A 13,153-nucleotide genomic window follows, 5' to 3' on the forward strand; every position below is an offset into this window, starting at 1 on the left:
TAAGGGGGGAGGGGTCGGGAGGAGCTCGGGGGGTTTGGGGGATTTTTTTTGGGGGGGTCTCAAGGAGTTCCTGGGGGGTTTTGGGGGATTTTTCTGGGGGGAGTTTTTTTGGTTTTTTTTTTTTTTTTCTGTGTAAATTTTGGGGGTCCCACTGTGCCCCCCCCCAGGCCCCCCAATTCTCCCGCTGGCTCTGTGGGTGCCGCGTGGCCTCGGGGGGAGGGTCCTCATCGCCCACCGCCCTCCGGGCAGAAATCCGGGGGGTCCTGGAGGTTTTGGGGCGCAGCCGGAGGGGGGAGACCCCCCGGGACCCCCGCCCGGGCCCCCCCGGACCCGCGGCGGTTGCTGCCCCCCCGCTTCCAGCGCAGCCTCAAAGGGAAACAGGTACGGGACCCCTCCCCAAATTAAACCTTCCCCGGGACCCCTCCCCAAATTGAACCTCCCCAAATTAACCTCTCAGAAACCCCCCTCAAATTAAATCCACCCCGAGACCCCCCCTCAAATTAAACCCCTCCCCACATTTTACCCCCCAACCCCTCCAGTTCTCCCAGTCGTCCCCCCCCATTTCCCAGTTCCCCCCCCCATTTCCCAGTTCCCCCTCTCATTTCCCAGTTCCCCCTCACATTTCCCAGTTCTCCCAGTTCCCCCCCCCATTTCCCAGTTCCCCTCTCATTTCCCAGTTCTCCCAGTTCTCCCCCCCCATTTCCCAGTTCCCCCTCTCATTTCCCAGTTCTCCCAGTTCCCCCCCCCCCCCATTTCCCAGTTCCCCCTCTCATTTCCCAGTTCTCCCAGTTCCCCCCCCCATTTCCCAGTTCCCCCTCACATTTCCCAGTTCTCCAGTTCCCCCAGCGCCTCCTGGGGGTTTTGCTCCGGGTGGGGCCCCTGAGCCCCCCCCAGGCGCGGCTGCGATTCCTGCAGGCCTGGAGGGCCCTGCCCGGCTTCGGATGGGGATCTTCGTGGTCAGGTACTGGGAGCACTGGGGGGGACTGGGAGGGGACTGGGGGGTACTGGGAGCACTGGGGGGGACTGGGGGGTGACTGGGGGGGCACTGGGGAGGACTGGGGGGCACTGGGGGGGCTCTCAGGTATTTTTGGGATTTCTCAGGTGTAGTTTTGGAGCCCCAGGTGTATTTTCAGGGGTCCCAGATGTATTTTTGGAGTCTCTCAGGTGTATTTCCGGGGGTCCCAGGTGTATTTTTTGGGGGTCTCAGGTGTATTTTAAGGGGTCCCAGGTGTCTTTCTGGAGCCCCAGGTGTATTTTTGCAGTCCCAGGTGTATTTTTTGGGGTCCCAGGTGGAATTTTGGAGTCCCAGATGTATTTTTGGGGTCTCTCAGGTGTAATTTTGGGATCTCAGGTGTATTCCTGGAGCCCCAGGTGTATTTCCGGGGGTCCCAGGTGTATTTCTGGAGCCCAAGGTGTATTTTTGCAGTCCCAGGTGTATTTTTTGGGGGTCCCAGGTGTATTTTTTGGGGGTCCCAGGTGTATTCCCGGAGCCCCAGGTGTATTCCGGGGTGCCCAGCTCTGTTTTTGGGGTCCCCCAGGTTTCGGGGCGCCCCCCGTGATGAGTTTCTGGCCGTGGGGCCCTCGCGGCTCCTCAGGATCGATCGCGGCTCCGGCGCCGTCACCCGGAGCTGGAGCTACAGCGACCTGCGCCAGTGGGACGTGAACTGGGACAGCAGCAGGTCAACTGGGAGCACTGGGAACGGGCTGGGGGTGAACTGGGACAGCCAGCAGGTCAACTGGGAGCACTGGGAGCACTGGGAACGGGCTGGGAGTGAACTGGGAGCACTGGGAATGGGCTGGGGGGGAACTGGGAATGGACTAGGAGTGACTGGGAGCACTGGGAATTGGCTGCAGGGGGAACTGGGAGCACTGGGAACGGGCTGGGAGTGAACTGGGAGCACTGAGAATGCACTGGGAGTGACTGGGAATTGGCTGCAGGGGGAACTGGAGCACTGGGAAAGCACCAGGACCGCACCGGTTGGGACTGGGAGGCACTGGGGACACTGGGCATGGACTGGGAGGCCCCGGGGTGTTTTTGGGGAGGGGTCTCACCCCGAGCCACCCCCCCAGGTGCGGCTGTGGCTCAGCGGTGACGTCACCCTGGGGCTCCGCGTGCTCTCCGCCCCCCCCCGGGTCCTGCACCAGTTCCTGGGGGGGTACCTGGCCCTGGGGGGGGCCCCCCGCGACCCCCACGAGCTGCAGCGCCTCATGGAGGGGGGGTACGACCCCTGAGCCCCCCGCGCCCCCCCTCATTGTCCCCACAGTGTCACCCCCTCCCCTTCCCCCCCACCCCCCCCAAAAAATCTCAACACGCTCGTGGTGCTCGAGGGGAGCTCGGTGTTTGTGGGGGGCTTGGAGACCCCCGAATTCTTATGGGAGGGGTTTGGAGCCCCCCGAATTCTTATGGAGGGGTTTGGAGCCCCCCGAATTCTTATGGGAGGGGTCGGAGCCCCCCGACCCCACACACGGGGGTCCCAGCCCATCCCTGTGTCCGGGGCTCTCACTGTCCCCGCTCATTTCGGGGACCCCCAAGCCCCTCCTGACCCCCAAGTCCCCCCCAATCCCCCCCGAATCGCCCCCAGCCGGGGTCTCTGCTCCGCTCTTTATTGGGGGTGGCAGCGCCCAGAACCGACAGGAGATTTTTGGGAGGGGGGAGGGGGGGGGTGGGGGAGGGGCAGCACCCCCAGACCCTCCCCCCCGCACCCCGAGGGGTCGGGGGTGTCCCCGGGGGGGGCCCCAGGGGGGTCCCCGGGGTTTTGGGGGGGTCACCGGATGGCGATGAGCCCCACGTCCATCAGCTTCTGGATCTTCTGGGCTATCAGGGGGTTCTTGAGGTGCCTGGGGGGACACGGGGGGGTCACGGGGGGGTGGGGACGTGAGGGGACACCTTGGGGACACCTGGGGACACCCCAGCACAGCCTGGGGACACCTTGGGGACATGAGGGGACACTTTGGGGACACCCCAGGGGTCTCTGAGTGACCCCTGGGGACACTTTGGGGACACCCCGGGGGTCTCCCCGAGCTGCCCCAACCGGACAATGCCACCCCCCCCGCCCACCCCCTCCATTTGGGGACACCGGGGACCCTCCCCCACGCTCAGTGTCACCTCCCACGACTTTGGGGACCCTTTGGGGACCCTTTGGGGACCCTTTGGGGACACTCACTCGCTCAGGGCCTGCGGGTCCTTCTGCATCTGCTCCAGGATGAGGCGCATGGCGGGGTCCCCCATGATCTGCTGCACCTCGGGTCGGCCAGGGCCCGGCGCCGCAGCTCCTCGGGGGGCTCCGAGCGCTGCTGCTGCCCCCGCAGGCAGCGCCGCTGCCCCTCGGCCGCCTCCTGGGGGGCACGGGGGGGTCACGGGGGGGTCACGGGGGTCCCATGGGGGTCCCAGGGGGGTCCCATGGGGATCCCGGGGGGGGGGGGGGTCACCTTGCAGGAGGGGTCGAGCTCCAGGGCCCGCTGATAAACCTCCATGGCCTTGGTGTAATCGCGCATGGCCTCGAGAGCTGCGGCCTTCCGGGTGTAACCCTTGACTGGGGACACGGGGGACAGGGGAGGGGACACGGGGGACATCGGGGACAGGGAGGGCGGGACCAGGAAGGCGGGGACAGAGGAGGAGGAGGGTGAGGATGATGAGGAAACAGCAGAGCAAGGGCAGGGCCTGTCCCTGCGTGTCCCCTCTGTCCCCTCTGTCCCTCACTCACTGAAGGTTGGCTCCAGCCGGATGCACTCCTCACAGTCCTGGGGACAAACGGGGGGGTCAGGAACGGCCCAGGAACCCAAAGCGGCCCCTGCACCCTCCAAACAACCCCAAACCACCCCCCATGTCCCTCTGTCCCCCAAAAAACCAGCACCCCACATCCCTCTGTCCCCCAAAAACCAGCACCCCTTGTCCCTCTGTCCCCCCACACCACCTCAGGACTCTCAAACCCATCCTAAATCCTTCTCCAAACTGATCCTCACCCCTCAAACCACCCCAGGACCCCCGAACCCAGCCCCACAGCCCCCAAACCCCCCGAGCCCGGCCCCAAACCCCCCGAGCCCAGCCCCACAGCCCCCAAACCCCCCGAGCCCGGCCCCCCAGCCCCCCCGGACCTTGAGGCCAGCGGGAACTCGAGCAGTTTGTGTAGCACGCAGCCCGGTTGCTGTAGAGCCGCGCCTCGTGCGGGTTGCGCCGGATGGCCTCGCTGTAATGCTTCATGGCCTGGGGTAATCCCCTGCAAACAGACCCCTCCTCACCCTCAGGGCGTGCCCCAAACCCCTCAGAGACCCCTCCCCAAACCCCTCAGGGCCCCCCCACCCAGACCTCGCTGGAAGCACTCGTTGCCTTTGTTCTTCTCCTCCAGCGCCAGGTCGGGGTCGATGTAGGCCAAGCGCTCCTGCTCCTTCAGGATCTTCTCGGCCTGCGGCGGCGATTCGGGGGGTTCAGGGAGGGGTCTGGGGGGGTCCCCCCGCTGTCCCCGTGCCCCCCCAGCTCACCTGCTGACACTTTTTGAGCACGTCAGGCGTGCGGTGCTCGGCCAGGGATTTGTTGTAGAAGTGCACGGCGTCCTTGTAGCGCTCCTCGCGGAAATACGAGTTCCCAATGCGGGCGTAGGCCCTGCCGGCAGCGACGGCGATGGGGGTTTTTTTTTTTGGGGAGGTGGGGGGTACAGGGATACCCCAGACACCCCCAAAAACCCGGCCGGACTCACTTGGCAATCTGCCTGTAATCCTCTCGGTTCTCCCTGCCCACCTCGATGGCGCGCTCGCACAGCGCCCGGCACCGCTCGTACTCGCCCGTCTCGAAGTACACGGCTGGAGGGAGGGGAATTTTGGGGGGGTTCAGGGGTGTTTGGGGTTCGGGACGGGGGGTTTAGGGGGCTTTTGGGGTGACAAACCTGCTTGGTTGGTGACATAGGTCATGTTGGTGGGGTCCAGCTGCTCGGCGCGGGTGTAGTGCTCCAGCGCCGCCGGGAATTCCTTGCGCTTGTAGGCGGCGTTGCCCAATTCCTTCTCCTTCTGAGCCTGGGGGGACCCCAAAAACGGCTGAAATCCCCCCAAATTTCACAGCCAGACCCTCTCCCCATCACCCAGCTCCTTCTGCCTCTGAGCCTGGGGGAAACACCCCAAAAACGGCTGAAATCCCCCCAAATTTCACACCCAGACCCTCTCCCCATCACCCAGCTCCTTCTGCCTCTGAGCCTGGGGGGAAACACCCCAAAAACGGCTGAAATCCCCCCAGATTTCACACCCAGACCCTCTCCCCATCACCCAGCTCCTTTTCCTTCTGAGCCTGGGGGGAAACACCCCAAAAACGGCTGAAATCCCCCAAAACTGACCCCTCACCCCTAAACCTGGCTGGGACCCCTCCCCAAATCCCACCTCCTCCTCCGGCCCCCCAAAACTCCCCCCGACCCCGATCTCTCCTCCCTTTTTTGGGGACCCCCCCCCCCCCCTCACCTCCTGCTTGTTCTGGGGGAGCTCCTCGGCTGGGGGGGGCTGGGAGGGGGGCGGGGGGGGCGGTGGGGGTGGGGAAGGCGCCTCCTCCTCCTCCTCGGCCCCGCTCAGCTCCACCCCCAGCAGGACGCTCAGCGTGGTCATCACCCGCGGGTCCTGCAGCTTCCTGGGGAGGGGGACCCAACATTTCCATCCCAAAATGTTCCCCCAAAATCTTCATCCCAAAATCCTCCTCGAAGGAGGGGGGGGGGGGTGCTCCTGGACACCCAAAACTCCCTCCCAGTGCTCCCAGTGCCCCTGCTGGCTGTCCCCATTGATTCCAGTTCCCTGAGCCCCTTCCAAACTCTTCCTTATCCCCCCTCAAAACACTTCCCAGCCCCCCAAAAATTCCTTCCCATCTCCCCAGTGCCCCCCAGCCATTCCCAGTGCTCCCAGTGCACCTGCTGGCTGTCCCAATTTACTCCCCGAGCCCCTTCCAAACCCTCCCCAGTGCCCCCAAACCCCTCCCAGTCCCCCCAAATCCCTCCCAGTGCCTCCAGCACATTCCCAGTGCCCCAGAACTCCCTCCCAAACCCCTCCCAGACCCCCAGAACTCCCTCCCAGTGCCCCCACAGCCCTCCCAGTGCCCCCAGCCCCGCACTGACGCCCCCAGCTGCCCGGGGTCGCTGCGCAGCGTCTCCAGCAGCCGCCGGTACTCGGGGTCCCCCAGCAGCCCCCGGGTCCGGGGGTCGGCCTCCAGCCGGGCCAGCAGGTCGGGGGCACTGAAGGGGTTCAGCAGCTTCCGCTCTGCAACGGGGTCACAAAGGGTCAGGCGCCCCAAAAATCCCCGCGGGGATTCCCAAATCCTGCTCTCAACACCCCAAACTCAGCTCTGTCCCCGTCCCCAGCACCTCAAACTCTCCGAGCTGCTCGGATCCTTTTAGGACCACCTAAACTCTGTCCCAGGCCACTCCTCGGCCCCCCAGATTGCCCTGAGAGCCCCCCATACCTGCCAGCCTGGTCTCCACGCCCCGCAGGCCCTGCAGGAGCTGCTCATTGCCAGGGTCCCGTGCCAGCCCCTCCTCGTAGGTGGCCTTGGCCTCCTCCAGGCGCTGCAGGAACTCCAGAGCCGCCGCCTTCCGTGAGTAGCCCTGGGGGGGCACCTGCTCTGAGACCCCAGCTGGCCCTCGGGGGGCGTGGGGGGGGGACTCTGGGACCCCCACCCTGACCCTCCGTGGTCAGTCCCTCACCCTGTCCCTTCCTGACCAGTGGGGCTGCACAGACCCCCCAAAATCACCCCCCAAAATCCCATCCCTCCCTGACCCACAGGAACCGTGCGCCCACACCCTGAGCCCACCTTGCCCCACCTTGCCCCAGTCACCCCAGCCTGGCCCAGTTGCCCCACTCTGCCCCAGTTTTGCCCCACCCCGGCCCAGTTTGCCCCTGCTGTCCGCCTTGCCCTGTTTGTCCACCTTGCCCCAGTTTTGTCCCAGTTGCCTCAATCTGCCCCAGTCTGCCCACCTTGCCCACTCTGCCCCACCTTGCCAGGTGCCCACCTTGCCCAGGTGCCCACCTTGCCCCAGTCTGCCCACCTTGCCCACTCTGCCCCACCTTGCCCAGGTGCCCACCTTGCCCAGGTGCCCACCTTGCCCCAGTCTGCCCACCTTGCCCACTCTGCCCCACCTTGCCCAGTTTTGCCCCACCTTGCCCAGGTGCCCACCTTGGCCCAGTCGGGCCGCAGCTCCAGCGTTCGGCACGCATCAGCCAGGGCCCGCCCGTAGTCGCCCAGGCGCGCGTACGCTGCCGAGCGGTTGCTGAACAGGACGTGGTTGTTGGGGTCCCGGGCGATGGCGGCCGAGTAGTGACCCACGGCTGCCTCCACGTCCCCGCCGCCAGAGCCCGGTTCCCCCGCTCCTTCAGCTCCTGAGCCTGCGGCACGGGAACCGGAACGGGAACGGGAACGGGAGAACGGGACAGGGGGAACGGGAACGGGACAGGGGGAACGGGAACGGGACAGGGGGAACGGGAACGGGACAGGGAACGGGGACAGTGAGAGGATGAATGGGAAAGGGACAGGAACAGCGAGAGAGAGGAGGAACGGGAAGAGAAGAGGATGAAGAAGAGGAAGAAGAGGAACAGAGAGATTGAAGGGAGGGAGGGGAACGGGACGAAGGGAAAGGAGGGAGAACAGCGAAGGGCCGGAGCAGCAAGGTGCGAGGAAGATGAAGAGGATGAAGAGGATGAAGGCGTCAGGAAGATGAGGAGAATGAAGGTGTGTGGAAGATGAGGATGATGAAGGTACGAGGAAGATGAGGATAACCAAAGTGCGGGGAAGATGAGGAGGATGAAGAAGCAAAGCAGGGCAAGTGGCAGGAAGAGGGAGCAGAGCGAGAGCAGCAAGAGGGGCGAGAGAGGCGTGAGCAAGGGCGGAAGGATGAGGATGAGGGAGGTGAAGATGAAGGAGAGACGAAGAGGAAGAAGAACAAGAACGTGAGGAAGGAGGCGCTCACCGGAGACCCCAAACCCCTCCAGGCCCTCCCCGCGTCCTCAAGGACCCTGAAACCCCCCCGGGGCCCCCTCGCTGCCCCTCAGCTCCCCCAAGCCCCGCTCGCCACCTCCCCAGGACCCCTCAGGGACCCCCAGACCCAAAACCGCCCTGAGCCCCCTCAGAGCCCCCCGACCCCGGCAGGGACCCCCCGACCCCCTTCAGGATCCGCGCTCAGACCCCGTCCCGACCCCCAGGCGCTGTCCCCGGGCCCCCTGAACCCCCCGGGCCCCCCCAGCCCCTCCGCCCGTGCCCGGGACCCCTCAGAGCCCCCCCCCTCCGCCACCTCCTCCATGGCCACGGCTCCGCTCGCGCCGCTCCCGCGCCGCCCTCTGGAAGCTGCTAGAACCCCTCGGCCCCGCCCCCCGCGCCCATTGGCCGCCCGCCCCGCCCGCCCGCCCCCGCGCGCGCTCCCATTGGCTGCCGCCCCTCTCTCCTGCTTCCCCATTGGCTGTCGGGATCCTCTGGGCCCGCCCCGTCCCAGGCGGAAGCCGGCACCGGGGCCCGCCCCCGCGCGCTCCCATAGGTCGGATCTCCCGGCGCTGGGCGCTCATTGGTTGGGCTCCGCTGGGACTTCTGGAATTTTCCGCTTCTCCATTGGCTGCGAGCGGCGCTAATCATAGAGAGCGGAGCGGAAGGAAGGAGAGGCGGAGATGGGGCGCGCCCCCTGGCGGCGCGGAGGTCTGGCTGGGAGGGGCGGGGCTTGCACTAAAAGGGGCGGGGTTTGCACTAAAAAGGGGCGGGGCTTGCACTGGGCCCCTCGCCCGAGGCCAGCGGGAGTCACGGCGGTGAATCCAGGGGGTCCCTTGGGGGGAATGGAGGTGTCGAGGGGGACACACGTGTGACCTTGACAGGACCCCGGTGTAAACCCCCCCCAGCCCCCCCCACTCCCCAGCCCTCCCCCCCCCCGTCCCCCTCCCCCATTGCTCGTCCCGCTCCGAGGGGTCCCCGAGTCACCAACCCCGGGACCCCCAGTGCCACCCCCACCCCTCCCGTGCCACCCCCAGGTCACGTCCCACCCCCCCCCCAAAATTTCCCCCCCAGCCCCTCCGGTCCCACGGGAAAGAGGCGCCAGCAGGAAAAGGAGCCGCTGGGTTTATTGGGGGGGGAGGAGAAGGGGGATTTCGGCTCCCCCTCGGCCCTCTCGGGTCGGTTTTTTTCCTGATTTTGGTCCTTTTTTCCCCAAATCCAACGGCAGGGGCGGGAGGAGGGGTGAAGGCACCTCGCGGGGTGGGGGGAGGGAAAGGGGGGCACGGACCCACCCCGAAGGCGCGTGGGGGGAGGGGGGAACCACCCCGACCCCTGGGTCCTCCCCACCCCCACCCCCAGGAGCTGCCAGGGGGGGTCGTGGCTCTCGGGGTCCGTCCACTCCCCCTCCCCAAAATCCCATTCCTGCACCAAATCTGCCCTTTTATTCCCCCCCCCCCCCCAAAAAGCCGCGGTGCCGAAAAAAAACACCTTTAAAAAAGCCAAAACGCCCCTAAAAGGTTCCCCCGCAATGTCCTCGGAGCCGGGGCACGGCGCCACAGCCCGGGAGGGGTCCCCAAAACGGGCACGGGGGGTGTCCCAGGAAGAGGCCGCCCCCTCCCCCTTATCAAGACCCCCCTCCCCCCCCATGGGGCACCTGCCCCCCCCGGTAGCCCCGCACGCCGGGGGGGGGCAGCGGCGGCGGCGGCGGCGGCGGCGGGGGGGGGTACACGGTGCGGATCCCCCCCTCCTCGGGGGCCCGCAGCGGCCTCAGCGCCAGCCTCCCCCCCCCGCCGCCTTTGGGGGGCTGCAAGGGCGGCCCCCCCATCATCATCCTCATCCTCCTCCTCCTCCTCCTCCTCCACCACCCCCCCAGCACCCCCAGCACCACCCCGGCCGCCGCCGCCGCCGCCGCCCCCAGAGCCGCGGCCGGGGGGAGCACGGGGGCAGCGGCGTCCCCGGGGGGGGCTCCGGGAGAACCGGCCTGGGGTGGGGCGGGGTCCCCGGCCCCCGCCCGGGCCTGGGCACAGAGCGGGGGAGCGGCGGGGGGCTCCAGGGCGGCCAGGCACACCCGGTACGGGGCCCGCGGCTGCAGAGCCCGCACCACGTACTCGCCGCGCTCGCCCCGCACCAAGGTCTCGGTCACGGCCCCCCCCCCGGGCCGCAGCCAGCTCAGCCTCAGCGACGCCCCGGGAGGAGCCGGTGGCCACCGAACCCTCAGAGCCCCTCCCGGCGCCGCCTGCACCCACAGCCCCGGCGTGGCGGCGGCTCCCGGCGACGACGCGGCCACCACGGCGGGGGACACGGCGGCCACGGCGGGGGACGTCCCCCCGCCCGCAGCCCCCCCCGAGGCCGGGCTCTCGCACGCGTCCATCTCGCCCCGCAGCTCGCCCACCGGCAACCCCCGCAGCCTGGCCGGGGCCTGGCACAGCAATCCCCGCACCTCGAGGCGCGGCGGGGCGCGGCGGCGCAGCCAGTCCCGCAGCCAGGCCAGGTTGCAGCCGCAGAACCAGGGGTTGTTCCGCAGCCCCAGGTGGCTCAGGCTGCCCAGATCGTCGAAGAGCCCCCTGGGCAGCGTGGTCAGGTTGTTGTCCGACAGGTCCAGCCGCTCCAGCGCCCTCATCCTGGCCAGCGCTCCGGCCGGCACGTGGCTGATGGCGTTGGCGGCCAGCGACAGGCGGCGGAGCCGAGCCCGGGGCAGGTTGGCCGGCGGCGCCGCCAGCGCGTTGCGGCCCAGCGAGAGCTCGCTGAGGTTGCCCAGGCGGCTGAAGGTGTCGTCGGCCATGCGCTGGTTCGCCAGCAGGTTCCCGTCCAGCACCAGGCGCCGCAGCGCCGGCAGCCCCTCGAAGGCGCGCAGCGGGATGGTGTGGATGCGGTTGTCGTCCAGGCGCAGCTCCTCCAGCGCCGGCGGCAGCCCCGCGGGGACGCTGCTCAGGTGGTTGCGGGAGAGGAAGAGGAGGCGCAGCCGGCGGTTCTCGGCGAACGCGTCCTCCTCGATGCCGGCCGCCGACACCGAGTTGTCGTCCAGGTGCAGCCGCTCGAGCAGCGGCGCCCGGGCCAGCGCCCGGCGGCAAAGGCCGCGCACGTTGTTCTCCTGCAGGTGCAGCTCCCGCAGCGCGGGCGGCAGGTGAGCCGGGAGCTGCTCCAGGGCGTTGGCGTACAGGTAGAGCACCCGCAGCGCCGGCAGCCGGCCCAGGCGAGCCGGGATCCCCGCGTCGCCGATGCGGTTGTTCTGCAGGAACAGCGTGGTGGCCCCGGGCGGGAGCCCCTCGGGCACGGCCGTGAGCCCGCGGTCGTTGCAGTAAACGCGGCCGCCGGAGCAGCGGCAAACGGCCGGGCAGGCCCCGACGGTGGCGACTGTCAGCAGGGCGATGGTGGCCACGGCGCTCAGCACGAGGGGCGGCCCCCCCCGCGGTGCCCGGGTGACGGGAGGGACGGGGAGGGGAGGGGGAGGGGGGGCCATGGGTGGACGGGTGTCCTGTGGGGGGTGGGGGGAGGTCAGCGGGGAGGGGGTGCAGCCCCCAGGGTCCGTCCCCCTCCCCAGCGCGACCCCAAATAGGACGGGACCCACCCAACCCCCCCCCCTCTCCCTCACTCAGCACCCCCCATCAAAGGGGGGGCCAGGACCCCCAGCCTGACCCCGTGGGAAGGGCAGGGACCCCCTCCCCCCACTGTAGGGACCCCCCCATTATGGGGAACCCCCCAATTTTAGGGACCCCCCCCATTATAGGGACCCCCACATCATAGAGACCCCCCCCAATTATAGGTCCTCCCCCATTTTATGGACCCCCCCCCCCCAATTCTTCCCACAGCCCCCCCTTGTAGGGGCTCCCCCCCATCCTAGGGGGGTCCCGGCCGTCCAGGTGTGCTGGCTGGGGGCGGGGCCTTACCTGGCTCCTCTCTCTCCTCGCGTCACGGGCTCCTCGTGCCAGGCCGTGGCTACCGGCGCCGGTGCTCCATGGCCCCCCCGCCCCGCCGGGGGGGCCCCTGAGGGTGGGGAGGGGGCGTTAGCCATGGGGGGGGGGGGGGGTCCTCATACGGCAAACCCCCCCCCACCCATCCCCGCTTCATGTGACACCTGCCTGGACCCAGGTGTCCGGGCCCTCCCCCCACCCCTCCGGGGGCCAATTAGCAGCGTCGCTAATGAACCGCCCCTCATTAGCGGCGCCTCGTTAGGGACCCCCCCGCACAAACCCCCCGGGACCTCCGTGCCCCAGGGACCCCCTTGCGTCAGCCCCGGCCTGGGGGAGGGGTCAGGTGACCCCCCCAGGAGGGGACACAGGTGACACCCCCAGTGACCCCCCCGCCAGCCCTGGGGGGGCTCAGGGGGGTTTTGGGGAGCCCTTGGGGGTCCCATGGATATGGGGGGGGGTCAGTGCCCTAAACCTTGATCCTGCCCCCCCCCCCCCCCAGCCTGGAGCATCCCGGGGGGTCCCGGGGGGGTTTGAGGGGTCTGGGGGTGCTGGTGGGAGGCGGGGGGTGTTTATTTGGGGGGGGGGGGGGTCGCCCCCGGGTCTCCGGGCCCCTCTTTCCTCCCCTCCCCCCCCACCCAGCCCGGACGGTCCCTCCCCCCCCCCCCGGAGCATCCCCGGGTACCGGCAGAATTTGGGGGGGGGTCCTGGGGGTCCCGGCGGGATTTGGGGAGGTCGTGGGGGGGGCTCAGGGTGGGGGCAGGGCTGCGCCTGGGTGTCCCCCTCCTCTCCCGGACGCTTGGGCCCCTCCCCCCGGGCTGGAGCATCCCTGGGAAGGGGGGAGGGGGGGGTGGGGACACGGCGGATTTGGGGGGGGGGCTGGGGGGGGTCGCAAGGGATTGGGGGGGGGTCTCTGTGTGATGGGGGAGGGGTCGCTCCGAGGAGCCACGGGCGGGAACGGGCCCCGCTCCGGCCGAACGGAGCCTCCCCCGGGCTGAGCATCCGCGGGTACCGGGGCCGGGGGGGGTGAGTGGGGAGGGAGGGAGGGGGGGGTTGGGTTCGGGGGGTCCCGGGGGGGGCCCGGGGGGTCCTTACCGGGTGGTACCGGGCGGCGCGTGCGGGCCCGGCGGCGGCGGCGGCGGCTGCGGGCGTGGGAAGGCGGCGGCGGAGGGGGGGCCTGGGGAGGGGGGGCCGGACCGGGACCGCCCCCCGGTGCGGGGGGATTTGGGGAGGGGGTGGGAGGGGGAAGAACCGGACCGGGACCGCCCCCCCCCGGTGCGGGGGGATTTAGGGAGGGGGCGGTGGCGCTTCC

The 13,153-nt window shown here is 68.9% G+C and overlaps 3 protein-coding genes across 3 annotated transcripts in view; 1 reads left to right on the forward strand and 2 right to left on the reverse strand.

Moving 5' to 3' along the window:
• LOC148220587 (fermitin family homolog 3-like) overlaps positions 1–2,373 on the forward strand; it is a 5,789-nt gene extending 3,416 nt beyond the window's left edge. The window contains 7 exon segments of the mRNA XM_088155014.1: positions 132–277; positions 279–381; positions 838–961; positions 1,352–1,412; positions 1,539–1,659; positions 1,711–1,731; positions 2,071–2,373. Coding sequence (XP_088011140.1) covers positions 132–277; positions 279–381; positions 838–961; positions 1,352–1,412; positions 1,539–1,659; positions 1,711–1,731; positions 2,071–2,232 — 738 coding nt within the window. The 3' untranslated portion in view covers positions 2,233–2,373.
• On the reverse strand, positions 2,318–8,258 carry STIP1 (stress induced phosphoprotein 1). The gene is given in 17 exon segments (XM_088155015.1): positions 2,318–2,838; positions 3,165–3,243; positions 3,246–3,336; positions 3,430–3,533; positions 3,705–3,741; positions 3,923–3,942; positions 4,114–4,218; positions 4,307–4,403; positions 4,480–4,600; positions 4,695–4,797; positions 4,881–5,007; positions 5,443–5,605; positions 6,084–6,225; positions 6,428–6,569; positions 7,139–7,308; positions 7,311–7,347; positions 8,100–8,258. Coding segments are annotated over 17 exon segments (1,770 nt in total). The 3' UTR covers positions 2,318–2,765.
• Positions 8,259–9,380: 1,122 nt separating this feature from the next.
• On the reverse strand, positions 9,381–12,997 carry LOC106863847 (leucine-rich repeat transmembrane protein FLRT1). Its single transcript, XM_088155032.1, has 3 exons — positions 12,937–12,997; positions 11,821–11,917; positions 9,381–11,408 (listed from the first exon to the last, which is right to left on the reverse strand). The coding sequence occupies exon 3, from the start codon at positions 11,391–11,393 to the stop codon at positions 9,558–9,560; it is 1,836 nt and encodes a 611-aa protein (XP_088011158.1). The 5' UTR covers positions 11,394–11,408; positions 11,821–11,917; positions 12,937–12,997; the 3' UTR covers positions 9,381–9,557.
• Positions 12,998–13,153: the final 156 nt, after the last annotated feature.

The sequence above is a fragment of the Sturnus vulgaris genome, chromosome 34, assembly GCF_052056855.1.
Source record: "Sturnus vulgaris isolate bStuVul1 chromosome 34, bStuVul1.hap1, whole genome shotgun sequence".
In the NCBI taxonomy this organism is placed as follows: Eukaryota; Metazoa; Chordata; class Aves; order Passeriformes; family Sturnidae; genus Sturnus; species Sturnus vulgaris.

What these genes read in the sequence shown, in the direction of transcription:
- LOC106863847 (XM_088155032.1), bottom strand. Translation starts at nt 11,393, where the DNA reads ATGGCCCCCCCTCCCCCTCCCCTCCCCGTCCCTCCCGTCACCCGGGCA.